This window comes from Octodon degus, unplaced genomic scaffold (genome assembly GCF_000260255.1).
Source record: "Octodon degus isolate 3935 unplaced genomic scaffold, OctDeg1.0 scaffold00090, whole genome shotgun sequence".
Lineage (NCBI taxonomy): Eukaryota > Metazoa > Chordata > Mammalia > Rodentia > Octodontidae > Octodon > Octodon degus.
In genome coordinates this window covers 6,363,239-6,381,559 of record NW_004524666.1, presented here as the reverse complement: position 1 = coordinate 6,381,559, position 18,321 = coordinate 6,363,239, and the positions used below count along the sequence as shown (strand labels likewise).

General features: G+C 47.6%; 1 protein-coding gene across 1 annotated transcript in view; it reads left to right on the top strand.

Moving 5' to 3' along the window:
• Positions 1–18,321, top strand: part of Bend3 (BEN domain containing 3) — a 43,595-nt gene that overhangs the window by 457 nt on the left and 24,817 nt on the right. Inside the window, exons 2-3 of the mRNA XM_004637469.3 lie at positions 12,460–12,507; positions 13,134–13,336. Coding sequence (XP_004637526.1) covers positions 12,471–12,507; positions 13,134–13,336 — 240 coding nt within the window. The 5' untranslated portion in view covers positions 12,460–12,470. The remainder of the gene's footprint in view (positions 1–12,459; positions 12,508–13,133; positions 13,337–18,321) is intronic.

Sequence of the window (18,321 nt, the reverse complement as noted above, 5' to 3'; positions counted from 1 at the left end):
CCGCACCCCCGCCGGGCGCCGCGATGGAGCGGTCGGGGCCGCCGGAAGGCTCTGCGGAGCCCTGGGCGCCTCAGCCGGGCTGCGGCGGGGGACGGCGGCGCCGCGTGTGGAAGGGGGTGACTGAGCGGGAGCAGGGGGCGGGAACTGGACGGAACTGCTGGGCAGGCGGCGCGGTGTCAGAGGCCGACGAGCAGCCGATCTGAGAGACGCTGCCGGGGACTGCAGAGGGAGCGAGGCCGGCAGCGGCGACCGTGACGACCGGGCGCGGAGAGGGACGCGCCCCGCCACTAGGGGGCGCGGGCCCTCCCAGCCGTTCCACGGCGGTCCGCGGTTCCCGCTGCCCGGGCGCTGGAGGCGGGCCTGGCGCCTTGGGTGTGTATGCACCCGGCTGGCGCGAGGCCTTCCTGACCCTGGCGGAGCTGCACCCTGGGGCGCTTGTCGCCCCGCGTGACCGCCCCCTTTGCTCTCTCTGTCGGTGGCGTGATTTCCCACGCTTTTGGAGGGCCTTCTCGAGACTTAGGCACATGTGTATGTCTATATTGCTGTATATTTTCATTAAAAAAAAAAAAAAAAAACGAGGTGTTTGTTTAGGTGGCGGCTCTGGAGGAATTTTGGACATGAAGACCGAGCAGACAAGGGTTATCCGGATGGGGGTAAACATTTCAAAGTAAAGGAGGTGTTCAGCTTCATCTAAACATTTGCATGCTTTACCACAGACATTTAGCGTGTCGCAGGGAGCGGCAGAGTGCCAGAAAGTTAAGGCTGCAGGAAACTGAGGCACGGAAGTTAGCCCTTTGCGCTAGATTGGTGTTTGCAGAAGGTCTTTTTTTGCCTTCTGACCTCCACCCAGCAGTTTTTTCTTGTTGCAATCATAAAGTTCTGGTTTTTGGCTTTATATCTCCATTCAGGACACTGCCACCTACCCTCAATACTATTTGGGCAAGAATTTGTGTCTTTCTTACTAGTTTTGCGTCCTCAGTTACTATTCTGTGGAAACTGAGTAGGCATTCGTTAAATATTTGCTAAATGAATGGAGAGACACTTATGAATTTGAGAAGCTGGGGTTAGAGTGGGCAGTCATTCTGGTGGGTTAACTAGAAGTAGCTAGAGTGCTCTCACTGCATGGGTGAGACCCTGTCTCAACCCCTGAGTCCCCCCCAAAAAAAGTCATGCGAAAGCTGCTATCCGGTATGGGCTTTAACTAGATAGGAGATGTGCTCTCTTGTTGAACTAATTAACCTAAAACTTTTATGTTGTTCCCCTCCCATCCCCAGTTATCACCCACACAGACCTAGAAGAGAGGCCAGTTAGGACCCAACGGACCAAAAGGTGGTCAGCATCCCAGCAGTCTTCACATGCTCCCATGGGGTCTCTTCATAGCACCTTATGTGAATCAAGATATGGCAGAATGATTGGTAATTAGGAAAGGCCAGGGGCAGGGGAAGATGGCTCAGTAGAATAAGTGATTCCCAGGCAAGCCCAAGGGCGTGAATTCATTCACTGGTTTCACCAAAAAAAAAAAAAAAAAAAAAAAAGCAAGATTGGATTAAACCCTGACATGTTTGATTACATAAAAATTTATTATTAGTTTTTTGTTTTTTTTTGAGACAGGATCTCACTACATAGTTCAGGCTGGCTTTGAATTCAGCTGGCCTCAGACTCAGAAGTGATCCTCCTCCCTCTGCATAATCCCAACTGCTGAGATTACAGACATTCACAACTATGCCTGGTTCAAACTACTGTTTTGGAACTCAGGTTTTCTCAGCAGATCTTCCAATAACATACCTTTCCTCCATTTTTACTCCTTCTTGAAATGTACTTAAAATCAGCCCTTTTAGTAGTTTGAACTTTAATGCTTGATGGAAGATGAAGCTGCAGTCTGAGTGATTGAGGAAAGCAACAACAATTACAGCTTTAGGAAAATTTGGGGAAAACTGCCCTGGCTTTGTGAGGACTGGTCCTTCTTAAGCTGTAGTGGCAGATGTGTCTAAAAATAAAAACAAATTGCAAGCATGTCTTGCTAGTCCCATGGGCAGCGTGCCACTGCCTAGAGGGCTGAGTTCTGAGAGCCCTGAGGCTCTGGGACGACCTATGAACCCAGAGACCCAGCTGGCCACTAGTGGGATGGCTTGGGAACATTCTTCATGTCCTTGGGGAGAGCTTTGATTTGATTTCACCCGTCTCCAGTTATTATCTTTTTTTTCATTTGAAAGAAGAGCTGAACAGTTGTAAATCTTGTTTCTTGGGTCTGGGTCTTGCTATGTATGGGATGGTCTGGAACTCACTATTGTAGCCCAGGCTGGCCCTGCATTTGGAGCAGTTGTCCCACCTCAGCCTCTTCTGTGCTGAGATTACAGGTGTGTGCTAGTATTCTGGACTTTTAACGGATTTTATTTTATAGTTCATATCAAAAATTTTATCTGTAGGGGCTTGGGAAGATAGCTCAGTGGTTTAAGCACCTTCCTGGCAAGTGCAAGGTCCCGGGTTCCATCCCTGGTGTTGCATGCCCTGCCAGCCACCAAAACCAGATGGGCCACATGCCTGTATTCCCATTGCTGAGACAGGGGGATCACTATGAGTCCGAGCTGTGTAGTGAAACCCTGGACCAAATAAATTAAAATTTAAAAAAATTTATCAAAATTAAAAAAAAAATTTGTAATAGGTCACATTGAATATTTTGTAATTTTCACACAAACTGAGATGAGATAATTGTACTCAGCTTAATTTCACAGAGGAACCAAAGCTTGAACGGATAGGGAAGCAGCTCTGTGGTGTTAGATGCTAAACACTGAAACTGGCTAAAAGCCTTTTTAAAAGTTGGGGTTAAGTTGGGTGTGGTATTGCATGCCTGTAATCTCAGCACCTGGGAGACTGAGGCAGGACTGCTGAGAGTTCAAAGCCAGTGTGGACTACATAGCTCAAGACCAGCCTAAAGCAAACAGCAAGACCCTGTCTCAAACAAACAAAATTCCAACATAATGTGAGTTAAAGGTCAGAGTTTGCAACCCAGTTCTCCCTGACTCCGAAGTTCAATGCAGAATGGCCATCTTAAAGGTCACTGTAGTCCCTTGTGGCTACCTAGGCATCGGAGGACTCAAGTGGCTATTCGATGTGCTCCTGCATCCTGAGCCCAGCACACAGGTGCTGCCTGATCCAAAAGGGAAGACGGAGCTGGTGCTCACACCCCCTTTCTCAGTCTTTGCTGCCTTAGAAGGCTGGACAAGGCTGTCCCCTGGGAATCTGCCTTCATTTGGTCCCTCTTCCTGTTCTTGTTCGAGTCCTCTAGCAAGGTGCAGAGCTTCCAGCTGTACTGGAGTTCATGTCAGGATTGCATGGGTTAACATGGTGAATGCATAGAGCATGAGCCAGCTACATAAATATCAGCTGCTGCCCTCCTTTTCTGTACTTAATTTCTAGATGTGAAATGGGGCATGGTGGCACACACCTATAATCCTAGTACTTGGAAGGCTGGGGCAGGAGGGTTGCTGCAAGTTCAAGATAAGCCTGGGTTACATATTGAGACCCTCTCTCAAAAAATTGGGGGAGGGAGTTAATTTTGATGTACAATGCAGAAGCTGATGAAATCAGATTGTGTGCAATGTGATAGGAAAATGTTTAAGTGAGGTTTTTGATTTTGAGACAGGGTCTGCAGTCCAAGCTAGCCTCGAACCCATGGCAGTTCTCCTGCCTCAGCATCCCAGGTGCTAGGATTACAGGCATATGCCACCATGTCTGGTCCCCAAGTGTATCCCTAATTCGGGGGTTCACCTTAAGGAAATGTGGCAAGATAGCATTTGCTTCACCTAACATCAAAAAACAGGTCTTGGGGTAAGGAGGATTTGCTGTGAGAGGCCAATGTCTGGGCTGCAGGGCCGGCTTCTCCCTGACCTGCATCTCTACCCTTTGGCAGGTTCTGGCTGGCAGATGTTTCTAGGAAGCAGGCAGCATCTGAAATCAGCTGGCTAGGATTTGAACCTTGAGGCTTCAGGAAGTCAAGCACTTCCCATTTCTGGGTCTGCTGCCTGTCTGTGTGACTTGAGGCCAGCTGCAAGCATCTGGTGGCTTTTATAAAGGGTCTGGTCTGTCCAGGCTCTCCACTGCATTGGATTCTTCAGAGTGTGGTAGATGGGTACCATGGCCTCCGGCTGCCTGTGCTGAGGAGAGCTCTAGAGAATACTTCCTTACTTGGGACCCCCAGGGGAGGGAGGAGACCTCGGTCTGCAGGGGCACCTCCCCTCCCTGCAGGACCTCACACCTAAATGGAGTTTCCTGCCAGACTCCTCTGCATGGATCCCACCCTGCCCTTTTGGCGCGCTGAGCTCACCTTCCTTCCTTCCTGGTAGCCCAGCTCCTCAGCTCTCTGAGCCTTCTCTTTATCTGGAGCCACCCTGGCAGGTCTCTGGTGTTGAGGTGAGGAAGGAGGCTGCAGGTGAGGTCCCCGAGTCCAGGAGAGCCAAGTGAGCCATGCGGACCATTGTGCTGGCCCTGAGTGGAGAAAGCTGAGTGTCCGCCCTACAGAACTGCTAACCTCTGTTCTGGACTATCAGTTCCCCCTGTCAGCTTCGGATCTGCTGAGCAGCCTGGCTGTAGGCCCCCCCCCCCCCGCCCCCCTGGTCCAGGATGCTTGGTCTGTGTGGATTTGTTTCACCCCTGAAATTTGGCATATTTTGGAAAAGAACCAAGGGGCTGGGGAGATGGCTCAGTGGAATAAGTGCTTCCCTGGCAAGTACAAGGGCCTGAGTTCAAACCCCAGTTCCGGAAAAAAAAAAAAAAAAGAATCAAACCTTGAGCAACTGTAGTGATAGAGTGCTGTGCATCCACTGGGGCAGTGACATTTCCTTGGGTTTAAAGTTGGTTCTTTTTCTCCTTTGCATTCACATTTGGCTTTCTTGGGAGTTTATTTGTTTGACACAGGGTCTCACTGTGTAGCCCAGGCTGGCTTTGAATCTGTGGTAATCCTCCTGCTTCAGTCACCAAGCCTGGCCATTTTTTTTTTAAACAGTCTGGCTTTGTATTTCAGACTGACCTTGAACTCACTGTGTGCTTCAAGTTGACCTCAAACTGGGCAATGCTCCTACCTGCTCCTCCCAAGTGCTGAGATCACAGGTGCAGCACCATACCCAGCTTCTCTTGTATCTTCTCTGCTGGTTTTCTTTTCTTTTAATTTTTATTTATTTATTTATTTGTGTGTGTGGGGGGAGCTCAGCCCACCAGGGGGCGGGGCTGGCTGGCATGTGGTGCTGGGGGATTGAACCGCGGTCCCTGTGCTTTGCTAAGCTTGTTCTAAGTAGGTGCTTTAGACCACTGAGCCATCTCACCAGCCCCTCTGCTGGTTTTCATGTAGTGTGTGTGATTAATAAGGGCTAGTGGTTCTTTAGGGCTTCCCTACCTCTCTGGATTCCCATGGTCCTAGCCTGGCGTCTAGTTCTTTGCTGTGGTGAGGGTAAAACTAACCGCCAAGTGTGAGGAGGCCTCCAGGCCCAGATTCATTGTCCTCTGGCTTTTTTGTTTGTTGTTAGGGCTCAGAATCTCAAGTGTGTGATGCTCTGCGGGTACTGAGCGATTAGGTCAGGGTGCCCTCCTTCCTCCATTGCTGGGACTGAGCCCAGGGCCCAAGGAATGCTAGGCAAGCACTGCCCCGCTGAGTTCTACCCTGGCCCTTCCCAGTGGTCTGCAGGACATGATGAGGAATACCAAGTTAATTTCTTTTTCTTTTTTGATGGAACCGGGGATTGAACTCAGGCCCCTGCACTTGCCAGGCAAGTGCTTATTCCACTGAGCCATCTTCCCTGGCCCTAAGTTAGTTTCTTTATTGACTTGGATAGCATAATTCCTATGTGAAATTGCCCCCTCAAATTGATTTTGGTTCACATTCTCTCTCCCCTCTTCTAGTTGTGGTGCTACACTCCTGTAATCCCTGTACTTTGGAAGGCTGAGGCAGGAGGATTACAAGTTCTAGCCCAACCTGGTCCATTTAATGACTTAGCAAGACCCTGTCTCAAAATGTAAAATGAGAAAGGGTTGGGGATGTAGTGCCCAGGCCTTGGGTTCAGTCCCCAGTACCAAAACTTAAAAATTTATCATTTCTCTCTCTCTCTCTCTCTCTCTCTCTCTCTCTCTCTCTCTCTCTCTCTCTTTGTAGGACAGGCAGTTGAACTCAGGCCCTTGCACTTGCCAGGGAAGCACTTATTCCACTGAGCCATCTCCCCGGCCCCTTATCTTTAAGGAGGAAAAAGGTCTTGTATGTCCACATTTAATATTAGAGTTTGAAAATTTGCATCTACCTGTTATCTCAGGACTTGAGAGGCTGAGGCAGGAGGATTGCCATGATTTCAAGGCCAACCTGGGCTACAAAGTTAGTTTAAGACCTGGCTGAGTTCAAGCAAGCCCTGGTTCCGCAAAAAAAAAAAAAAAAAAAAGACCTAGCTGAACTACATAGCAAGACCCTGCCTAAAAAAAAAAGAAGAAAAAATATTGCATCAAGGTGGCCAAATTTCAAGCACTGGGGACCCCTCCACAGGTGTGATAGGCAGCCCATGTGTGCTAGGGGGGAGTTGCAGTCCTGTGTTGTCCCCTGACCTCCAGGTCCTGGCCACTGCCTTTCCCCCTGCTTTTCTCTCCTGCCTTCTGTTCTTGACACACTCCTTAGGGGTTGGGTGTACTTCTGTGGGACTGCTTTCTGCCCCTGCCTGGCATATAACCCTGCACAGGGACCAGCACCCCTGCCCATGGCAGGCTCAGGCCTTACCTTTTGTTCCTGGGGTCCTACAACATGCAATGCGTGTGTCGTCTGAGGTCCCTCTCTGCTCTCCAGCTGCCTCTCTGTGTCATCCTGTAAACTAGACTGGACGAGTTTGTTTTTTTTTTTTTTTTTTTTGTGGAACCAGGGATTGAACTCAGGCCCTTGCGCTTGCCAGGCAAACACTTATTCTACTGAGCCATCTCCCTGGCCCCTGGACAAGTTTGTGGTAAAGCTCCAACCTGGCAGCGCTTGTGGGGGCAGGCTGGTGTGTGGGCCCTGGGGTGTCCTGGGTAGAGCAGGGTGCCCCACACTGCCCATGCCCTGTGCATGGCTCCCCAGCAGAAGGGAGCCTGCCTTGGTGTCTCCCACAGAAACCAACTTGCCTCCAGGGTGTCCTCTCAAGATCCCTTCTAGGGGATCTCAGCGTAAAGCTAGTAGCTTTCTGTGATCCGTATCAAACTTGTTTACATTGAGATCACTATAGACTAAAAATTATTGGCAAAACCCACCCCATGTTCATTTTTGTGGTTTGTATCTGTCCATATTCAGGATGTTAAAAAGAGTAAAGTGAAGCTGGGAAAATTTAAATATCTACTTTTTTTGAGTTAGATGAATATTTTGTTTATTGATAAAAATTTGTTTTTTTAAATATTTACTTATTTTTTAAATGATGAATACTAACAAGAACAAATATCCATTACAAGGATATAGAATAGCATTTTTATGACTTGGGTGTAGGCGTACTTTTAAAGAACCTAATAAAATGAGCAACACTATTGACATCCCTAGCGGGATTTGCAAAGGAGGCCACTGAGGGCTGGGCTTGGCTCCTGTGGAGTGGCACGCTGCACTAGTGCACAGGCCAGAGGCAGGCAGCCCTGGTGTGAGGACACAGGGATGAGCGCAGCTGTCCTGGCGCTCTCGGTCATTGGGCTCCTGTGAACCAGCTGTGGTCTCTGGGGAGCTCCTCCACACAGAGAATGGGAGGGAAAAGACAGGGCTTTTTTTTTTTGGTACCAAGAATCAAACTCAGGACCTCATGCTTGCCAGCTGGTGCCCGAAACAGTTTGAAAATGTTTCCAACTGGGGGTCTTGTTTGGGTGAGTTTGCCTCCTCAGTCTTCAGAAAGAGTCCTGGCTGCGGTGTCTGTTGGGTGGTACACATTCCACTCTCCATTCTCCCAGGCGGCTCAGGCTGCCAGCCTTCTAATGGTGAAGTTGGAGGAGGACACGTACAGTGGGAGCACACCGCCACCTGAGTCCTCTCCACACTCCCCTGCTTGGGAACCACTGATGCAGAATATCTCTAGGAAGACTTCTTCGTTTGTTTTGAGACAGTCTCCTATGTAGTTCATGCTAGCCTTGAACTGTGTAGTCAGGCTGGCCTCGGACTTGAGGTGATCCTCGTGCCTCAGCCCCAAGTGCTGAGATTATAGGTGTGTGCCACCATAACCAGCTGCTTTGATTTTTTTGAGGCAGGGTCTCACTGTGTAGTCCAGGCTGCTCTTGGTCTTACTCTATAGTGCAGACTGGCACAGGACCTTGGTGACCCCAACCACCTGAGCACTGGACTTCAGATGTTTGCTACTGTTCCTGCCAGAGTGGACAGCCATTCTGGGGAGAAAGCAAATTTGAGTGGGCTTCATGCATAAGGAGTGATGCCCGGATTGAGTTTTGTCCTGAGAGGGAAGGTTTTGGAGGGAGGAGACACTGAAAGATCACACGCAGGCCAGCAGGTGGAAGACACAGGCGTGGCAGCAGCCTGATGCTGTAGGGACAGTATTGGCTGCGTGGCTTCTCCTAACCTACAGTTACACAATGGGAAGGAATGTCTGTGGCATGCACGGCATCTGGCTGCTCGTGTCTACCCACGAAGAGCAGAGTTCGTGACCTTCCACTGAACCGATGGATGACCAGGAAATGGAGGTAGCAACATGATACCTCTCTCCTTTCTCCCCGGCCGCGGCTTGTTGCTGAGCTGTCACTAGTTGGCTTTGGGATGCAGGGAGTGACCTGCACGTCCCCGTGCAGAAACTTCTGTGCAGGGCAGGGTGGAGTCTCTTCCAAGCCCCAAGCAGGCTGAATTTCCAGGTAGCTTCTCTGTGGTGAAGGAAGTGTGGATTGGTTCCCTGGTGCTGCTGGACAGAGCCCTGAGCCCAGCCAGGCTGGGTTCATCGAAGGCACAAAAAGGAGGGTGCTGCTCTTTCTCTGGCTGGCTGACAGAGGTACAGATAGACTCACCTTCAGCCCTGGTTCTGCCACTCTGTCTCTCTGTGACACTGAGCTGGTGGCCTGTCCTGGGTTTCTTTCATGGTGATGTTGGGATTCACTTAGCTCAGAGTGAGTTGGAGGTGCTCAGTGTGCAGATTGTGGGCTACTATGCGAAGAGGACCTTCACCCGGCACTGCCCACCGCACCGTGGGAGGCTGGCCTTCTGCCCAGCGGGTAGCTGTCTGGATGGCTCAGGCTGCTTCCTGCTTACCTAGCATCTGTTGATGTTCTGCAAAGTTGAAAGAACCATCTTCCAAGGCAGATGCACTCTGGATGTCATAGATGCTAAGGCAGCTGGCCCTTTCTCCCACTTCTTCCCAGGCCTTTGGGCTCCTAGGCATCCTTGACATCCTGCAGCCCTCTGTGCAGGGGCTGTATGTGCTCCCCTGTGGCTTCCAGAGCTTCACGGGTGGGGCTGGGGGGTGGGGAGTAGGGCTAACTTGCCATTTCAGTGTCCGGGATGGTAGCTCCACGTAGCTCCTATTGACAAGCACCAGAAGAACAAGGGTGGGCAAGTTTCATGGCAGATAAACAGTACATCCTTGTTTTGTTCCTCTAGTCTTCCCTGTGATGCTTTTATCCAATCTTGTTTTCTTTTCTTTTCTTTCTTTCTTTCTTTCTTTTTTTTTTTTTTTGCAGAACCAGGGATTGAGCTCAGGCCCTTGCCAGGCATGTGCTTATTCTACTGAGCCATCTCCTCAGCTCCCTTGTTTTCTTTTTCGCTTTTTTTTTTTTTTTTTTGTGGTGCTACCCAGGGCCTTCACACTGAGCTACATTCTCAACCTGTTTTTTAATTTTTATTTATGAGTCGGGGAGACAGAGTCTTGCCTAATTGATAAATTGCCCAGACTGAGCTTAAATTTGTAGTCCTCGTGCCTCAGCTATCCAGAGTGCTAGGAGTATAAGTGTATACCAACCGCACTTGGCCTTTTGTTTCCCTTCCTTCTAGCATTTGCTCACCCTTTGATTTTTACTTTGTGGAAACGGAGCCTTTGGTGTGTAGCCCAGGCTGGTCCTCCTCCTGCCTCAGTCTACCAAGTGCTGGGGTTGTAGGTTCAGCTCACTCATTTCTTTTTTTTCTTTTTAATGTTAGCATTGCTTTTATCTTTTTTTTTTTTTTTTTTACATTTATTGTGTGTGTGTGTGTGTGCGCGCGCGCGCGGCCAGCTCAGCCCACCAGGGGGCGGGGCTGGCTGGCATGTGGTGCTGGGGGATAGAACTGCGGTCCCTGTGCTTTGCCGAGCTTGTTCTAAGTAGGTGCTTTAGACCACTGAGCCATCTCTCCAGCCCCAGCTCACTCATTTCTTTCAACACTTTTCTGCTTAACCAGAATCTTTTTTTTTTTTTCCAGAATCTTTGAAGTATTTTTTCGCCACTTTTTTTTTTTTTCTCAAATCATCTGCCATCTCTCCTGCTTCCTCCTTTTAATCTCAAGAATGTAACTTGTACCCTGCCCCTGCCTCTGATGGCCTGTGCTCTGTTCTGCTTTCTCACTCTTGCCTTTGTTGGGAGGGGATTGATATGTGGTCATGTGGCAGTTTCTGAGGGCACTAGTTGGCCTGAAGTGTTTCTTGCTAGGCCTCTAGCTGGGCAGGAGCTGGTGACTCTGAGCCTGCCTGGCCCACTCTCCTGTGCCCTCAGGTGTACCCAGCAGGCAGGCAAACTTTATTTCTGGAAATACAATGGAATAATTGCAGAACTTTGCCAGATAAAAGTGTGTGGATCCTTGAAGTGGACTTAGTTTTTTACTTCAGTAATACTCTACTTTGGACGTTTTTCAGACAGGAGACAGCTTTATGAGCAAAAAATGTTATTTGTCTTTTTGATTTTTTCTTTCTTTCTTTTTTTTTTTTTTTTTTTTTGTGAGACAGGGTATCACTACGTAGTTCAGGCTGGCCCTGAGTTCATTATGTAGTACAGGCTGGTCTCCAACTCACAATGATCCTCTTTCCTCAGGCTCCCACTATGTAGTTCAGGCTGGCCCTGAGTTCATTATGTAGTACAGGCTGGTCTCCAACTCACAATGATCCTCTTTCCTCAGGCTCCCTAGTGCTGGGATTACAGGTGTGTACCACCACACCTGGCAAGAATTTTTTTTTTTGGACAGGTATTTCAAGCATGGTAAGAATTATTTTTAATTTCAGATATTTTCTTCGTGCACTGAGAGGTAGTATAACTCAGAAATGACAAGAACTGTGCCTATTTCCATGTTATTGGGATATTCTGAGGACAGTACCCCACCTCTTCCCATGCTTAGTGGATTTTGAAGTCACTACTGTGAGTGAGATCACCTATGCCACATCGTTCACCCCTCTAAAACAGAGGGCTATCAATATGTTGAACACATATCATTCCCTGGCTGCCTGTTGCCTAGTTAGTGAATGTTGTAGCTGGCATCTCTCTGACAGAAGTGTCACAAGAGATGTTTCCAGGTGCTTCTTCCTGTGCTTTTCAACAAAAATGAGAACTCTGTAGTTACGTGAAGCCACTGTGGGAACCACAGCAATGCAGTGGCAACATTAAAGGTTGCAATTTGGAACCTTCTGTTCCAAATGTCACTACCTCATTTGTGCCCGGGACAGTTCATACACATACTGCATGGGATGTGAGGAATTCCAAACACTTAGTTGTGATACTGACAGTGGAATAGGTTTCATTTTGGCTGCAGCCCTGGCGGTCAGAGCTGGCTCTGCTAAGTAGTGCCACTGCGTGCTTCCTGCCTCATCCTCTCCGGGTCTGTTGTGAGTGACTGGGTGCTCTGAAGCCCTCGTCTGTGCCTTTTCCCCTTGTTGCTTCTGTAGAAAGGGCTAGCTTAGTGCCACACAATAAAAATTAATGGGACTCCATGTAGTTTAAAATTCTCTAGCAACCAGATGTAAAGAATAGGTCAAGTGTGTTTTGATGAAATATTTTATTTAGCCCTTAAGTGCAAAATACTAGCATTATAGCATGCAATAAGTATGCAACAATTACTAAGGCAATGCTTTACATCCCTTCTCCTAGTCTAAGCCTGAAATCTGGTGTGTACTTTATACTTAACGCATTGCCACTTGCATGGGCCACATCGTGAGTGGCTGGTGGCTACAGGTCATCCAGGGTATTAAGGCCTCAGCTTGGTTTCTTGGAATTCACAGCTGCCCTTCTTCTTTAGCCTTTCATTTCATGCCTAGGATTTATAAGCAGAGACCAAAAAGGGATCATCTAGTTAGAGGGCTTTTCTAAGACTTGATTTGCTGGAAGAATGTTCCCCTGGCCAGTAAGTGGCATTCCATGGGTGTTTCCAGTTTTCCTGGGCCACAGAGGCAGTACCTGCAGCCCCCCATCCCCAGCCTCTGACCTCCTATTCCCCAGTGCCAGGGCTTCAGGTCAAGGGTTTCTCTGTGGGTAGGGAACAATAAGGAAAAAAAATCAAGCAATAAATGAAGACTTTTTTGTTTTTTCATTTAGTGGAATAGAAGATGAACTCAACTGAATTCAGTGAAGATGTAGAAGAAGGTAAAAGTTTTTAATTTAACAATTTTGAGCAGGCTATATATATTCACATAGTTCAAAAATACAAAAAGATAAGTAAAGGTTTCCTTCAACCCCTTGTTCCCATCCCTCTCTATCTGCATACATTGTTAGGAGCACCTTATAGTTTTTCAGTTACTTCTTTTGTGGTATTGTGGATTGAACCCAGGACCTTTGCACTGAGCTCTATCCCCCAGCCCTTCTCTCATGTTTTGTTTTGAGACGGGTATTAGGTGTTGCTAAATTGCTAATAATCACCAAGGTTGGGCTTTAATTTGTAATCCCCCTGCCTCAGCCTCCTGTGGTACTGGGATTAATCCTGTGCCACTATTCCTGTCCCAGAGTTATGTTTTAGTAGCACCAAAAAAGATAATATTTGGTTATTTTTCTCTGTCTTGCAACAGATTTTTAAACCAATTTTGAACTTGGAATATGGCTTTATCACATAGCACTAGTGCAGTCATTAAAAATCACATGGCTGGAAGGAACAGAGTTGTGTGATTAGACTTCATTCTCTGGTACACAGCTAGAGCTTGGCCCACAAATGCCTGCTGGTCTCAGCAGAGCAGGCCTGACCTTTCCTACTGAGCCCTGTTTCTTCTCTACTGCAGTTCTAAAAAATAACACTGTGAAGGTGGAGACGGAGAATGAGGATGCCGCTCTGGACTGCTCCCTGAGCTCCAGGCCCACAGAGAAGCACCCTCTGGACAGCGTCTTCACCGCCCTCCAAGCATCCAGCAAACGCCGGCAGCTGGGCAGCGACAGCCAGCTGGACTGTGTCCCCAGTGCGAAGAGGAGGAGACTGATACCGGAGGTGAGGGCCCGGCCTCTCCCTGCTCTGCTGTGTTGCTGCTACCCTGTCTCTGGGGATGCAGGCTCTGCACACCTGCTAAGCCCGGACCTGGGGAGGGCGTCCTCGAAACTGTCCTCTCTCTGGCTTCAGCCTCCAGTGAAATCGTGTTTCTGTCTGGATTCCGTACTGGGGAGGGGAAGTCTGCTCACTGAGCGGCTTGGAGCCGCTCCTCTGCTGTGCTCTGCAGGGGATGGAGAGGCTCTGCCCCTAGGGACAGCAGGGGGCCGGTGCTGCCCTCCCGCAGTTCACAGTCGGCGTTCCGGAAAGCCTGTAATTGCAGGCCTCAGGCTGTCTGTCTGTTAGGGAGCTCATTTCCCTGGAGAATGCTTCAGGGAATCTGTAAAGGAAAGGATTCACTGTTTTTGTACCCATTACCTATTTGCGAATGTGCTTTGTTTCTTGATTGCTTGCTAGTTATCTTGAACCTGGCTGATAAGGTAGATAGGAAATGGGAAGGGTGGGCTACCCCCTGGGGTGGCAGCGCAAACCTGTATTCCCAGCATTTGGGAGGCTGAGGCGGGAGAATCACTATGAATTGGAGGCTAGACTGGCTATAAAGTGAGTTCAAGGCCACCTTGAGTTACAGAGCAAAACCCTGTCTCAAAAAGACAGAGACAGAAGAACAGGCACAGAGACAGACAGACAGACAGACAGACAGACAGACAGAGACAGAGAGACAGAGACAGAGAGACACAGAGAGAACAAAACAAACAAGGAAGCGAACCACATGGCCCGTTTAGCAGCTTTGGGAGACAAGGTCGGGGTTTGGCTCAGGTCTTCTTACATTACTCTTACCCGGGCCCAGCAATTCTTACATTACTTTTTTTTTTTTTTTTAATACTTATTATTTTTATTTACTACATTTATTTATTGTGTGTGTGTGTGGCCAGCTCAGTCCACCAGGGGGCGGGTCTGGCTGGCATGTGGTGCTGGGGATCGAACCGCGGTCCCTGTGCTTTGCCAAGCTTGTTTCAAGTAGGTGCTTTAGACCACTGAGCCATCTCTCCAGCCCTCTTACATTACTCTTACCGGGATACACTTTTTAACTCTCAGAAGAAGCATTTCCCCAGGCTAGCTCTGAGCATCTTCTCTACTCCCTCTCTGTCCCTGACACCCATTCTCTGTGAGACCCAGGTGAGGATTTTAAGTTTTGTGCATGTTCAAAAGAGCCTTAGTTTTGGTGTTCTGTGCTGGCACATGAATAATCCTAGTACTCTTGGGAGGCTGAGGCAGGAAGGTTACAAGTTTAAGCTTGTGTAGACTTTTTTTTTTTTGAACCGGGGATGAACTCAGGCCCTTGCGCTTGTCAGGGAAGCGCTTATTCCACTGAGCCATCTCCCTGGCCCCAAAAATGGTAGAAGGCTTTTTTCTTTTTTTTTTTTTTTTTGATGCCCGAAGATGCCTTTAGGGCATTTCTGGTTTGCCGTGACTATCTGGGTTCAAACCACAGAAGCTTGAGTTTGGAGGCTTTGTTTCAGCAGGCACTTAAACAGCTGAGCTATTGGGCAGGCCCCCAAGCCTGTGTAGACTATTTAATAAGACCCTGTCTCAACATTTTAAAAAAGGGCTAGGGATGTAGCTCAGTGCAAAGGCCCTTTGTTCTATCCTCAGTATCAGAAAAAAAGCCTGAATTTTAGCGCTTGCTGTCATTAGCCAGAGCAACATAGGAAATTACTCTAGGATTCTTTTACTTTTTAATTTTTATTCTAGGATTCTTGGTTTTGTTCTCCTTTATTGGATATTAAGACAGATCTAAGTTGGAAATTTGTGCATTTGGGGGGCTTGTGTAGGCTTCAATAAGTAAAAACTATTCTTTAATTACAATAATGATGAGGGCCAGGGAGATAGCTCAGTAGTATAAGCACTTGCCTGGCAAGCGTAGGGTCCTGAGTTCAATCCTCAGTACCACAAAAAAATAATAATAATAATAATAATAATAATAAAGATGAGACTAAGATTTTAAACCAGGATTTAACTATGCATGTTTATATTACATAGAGCCTGCACTCTACATCTAAACATTGAGGTAAAAATTTACTGTTTTATCTATCTATGTAGGCATGCTGGTTGGTTTTTTTTTTTTTTTTTGTATTTATGTGTGTGTGTGTGTGTGTGTGTGTGTGTGGCCAGCTCAGCCCACCAGGGGGCGGGGCTGGCTGGCATGTGGTGCTGGGGGATTGAACCGTGGTCCCTGTGCTTTGCTAAGCTTGTTCCAAGTAGGTGCTTTAGACCACTGAGCCATCTCACCAGCCCTTTTTTTTTTTTTTTTTGCATGCTGTTCTTGGGATTGAATCCAGGACCTCAAACATGCTAGGCAGGTGCTCTACCACAAGGTTACACCCCAGAGCTTCCCCCCCCCCCTCAGGACTTTTTAATTGTCATTTTGAGAAATGGTCTTGCTAAATTGCCAGGGTGCCCTCAAACTTCAAATCCTCCAGCCTTAGGCTTTCAAAACATATTAATGTGTGTATTTAGATTTTTTCGAACAACATATATTGAGATGTAGTTCACATATTATACATTTGGGGCCAGCCAGATAGCTCAGTGGATAGCAGATTACAGCGCCTGCTTAAGCAGACACAGGGGCCAGGTGTTCCATCCCCTGGCTTGCCATGCTGGCCTTGCCCCTGGGGTGCACCAAGACGGCAATGGAGACTGGGCATGGTGGCACACGCCTGTAATCCCTGCACTTGGAAGGTTGAAAAGAGGAGGATCACTACGAGTCTGATCTGTGTAGTGGGACCCTGTAGACCCTGTACTAAAAATACAAAATAAAAAAATACACATACTATACATTTCACCAGTTTATATTTTGTAGAGCTTGGTGGCTTTCTTTTTTTTTAAAAAAAATTTTTTTTTTATTTATTTGTGTGTGTGTGTGTGTGTGTGTGTGTGGCCAGCTCAGCCCACCAGGGGGCAGGGCTGGCTGGTATGTGGTGCTGGGGGATTGAACCGTGGTCCCTGTGTTTGCTAAATTAGTTCTAATTAGGTGCTTTAGACTACTGAGCCATCTCACCAGCCCCTAAGGATTTTTTTTTTTTTTTTTTTGGGGGTGTGTGTGTGTTTTGTTCCTTGAATGCCTTCAGGGCACTTTTGCATGGCTGGAGTGTTGTGGGGATCGAACTACAGCAAACTGAGGCTGCCAGCATTGTGGAAGCAGCCACTTAAAGAACTGAGCTAGGGCTGGGCCCCCCTTGGTGGCTTTCAGAGTATTCACAAAATTGTGCATCCAGTCTCACAAGCGACCGGAAAACATTTTCATACCCCCCTGAAAAACACCTACACCTTAGCAATATTCCCCACTCCCACCCCTGCTCCAATCTGTTTTTTGTCTTTGTTTGCCTGTTCGGAGCATTTCTTTTTCTTTTCTTTTTTAGCGGAACAGGGTTTGAACTCAGGACCTTGCACTTGCCAGGGAAGTGCTTATTCTACTGAGCCATCTCTCTGGCCCCCGGAGCATTTCATTTAAATGAAATCACACAAAGTGAGATCTTTTGGGTCTGGTTTCTTTCACTTAGCATATTTTTTTTAAAAAACATTTATTTATTTATTTATTTATTTATTGTGTGTGTGGCCAGCTCAGCCCACCAGGGGGGGCAGCTGGCTGGCATGTGGTGCTGGGGGATCGAACCGTGGTCCCTGTGCTTTGCCAAGCTTGTTCCAAGTAGGTGCTTTAGACCACTGAGCCATCTCTCCAGCCCCTCACTTAGCATATTTTTGAGACTCATCTATGCTGTAGCATCAGTACTTCATTCCATTTTTTAAAATAGATTTTACTCTTTAGGGCAGTTTTAGGTTTATAGTAAAATCAAGTGAGGGGGCCGGGGAGATGGCTCAGTAGAATAAGCGCTTCCTTGGCAAGCGCTAGGGCCTGAGTTCAATCCCCGGCTCCGCAAAAAAAAAAAAAGAAAAGTCAAGTGAAAGGTAAGGAGTTCCCATCTATTTCCTGTCCCTTCCTGGTTACCAGCATCCTTCCGCAGAGTTAGAGTGGATGAAGTAGAAGTGACACATTACTACCCTTGCTATATCGCTGACACAGGATTCATTCTTGGTCTTGTATAGTGTGTCTGGACAAATGCCAAGTGACATGTATCTGCTCTTCCTAGCATCAAACAGAGCAACTTTCCTCTGCTAAGGGCTCCCTGGCAGCCACTCTTCTATTGCTTGCCTTTTCTAGAATCACCTACAGTTGGGTTCAGAGTTTGCAATTGATTCAGATTGCGTTTGTTTACTTACTGATGTACTTTATGTTTCCTCCATAGTTGTTCATGACTGGCTGGCTCATATTCTGCAGTCTAGATGTGAAGTATGCTTTCTACAGACATTTAGAGCACTTCCAGTTCTAGCAGTTATGAATGTAAGCTGCTATAAATATTTGTGAATATGTATTTGTCCTTACCTTGAGCATCACTTCCTGGCTGCAGATCCCTCAGCCTGTTGGTATAGATCCTTTATTCCTCCGGTGCAGACTTTCTAGCTTCCACCCTTGACCTTTGGGCTTCCCAGCACTGATCCTTGATACAGACTTGAATGAGACGTTGTTGTGGAGCCCAGGCCTCAGCCGGATTCTTTGGGTCTCTAGTGGGCAGATCTTCTGCAACCTTTTTTTTTGGCCAAACCGGGGATTGAACTCAGACCCTTGCGCTTGCCAGGGAAGCGCTTATTCCACTGAGCCATCTCCCCGGCCCCATTCTGCAACCTTTTGCATTTGGCTCTTTGGGTGAATCCTAGGGGCCAGGGAGATGGCTCAGTGGAATAAGCGCTTATCTGGAATCCTATAAATCATTTGTAATTCAATAAACTGTGTTAAATCCTTTCCTTTCTAAGCCCTGACTATGACAAATAACAAAAAGGCAGTTGTTGGTTATGAGATAGAGTACATTTGATTTATTTTTTTCAAAATTTTATTGATAAACAGATAGCAATGAGACAGTTTCAAATCAAAT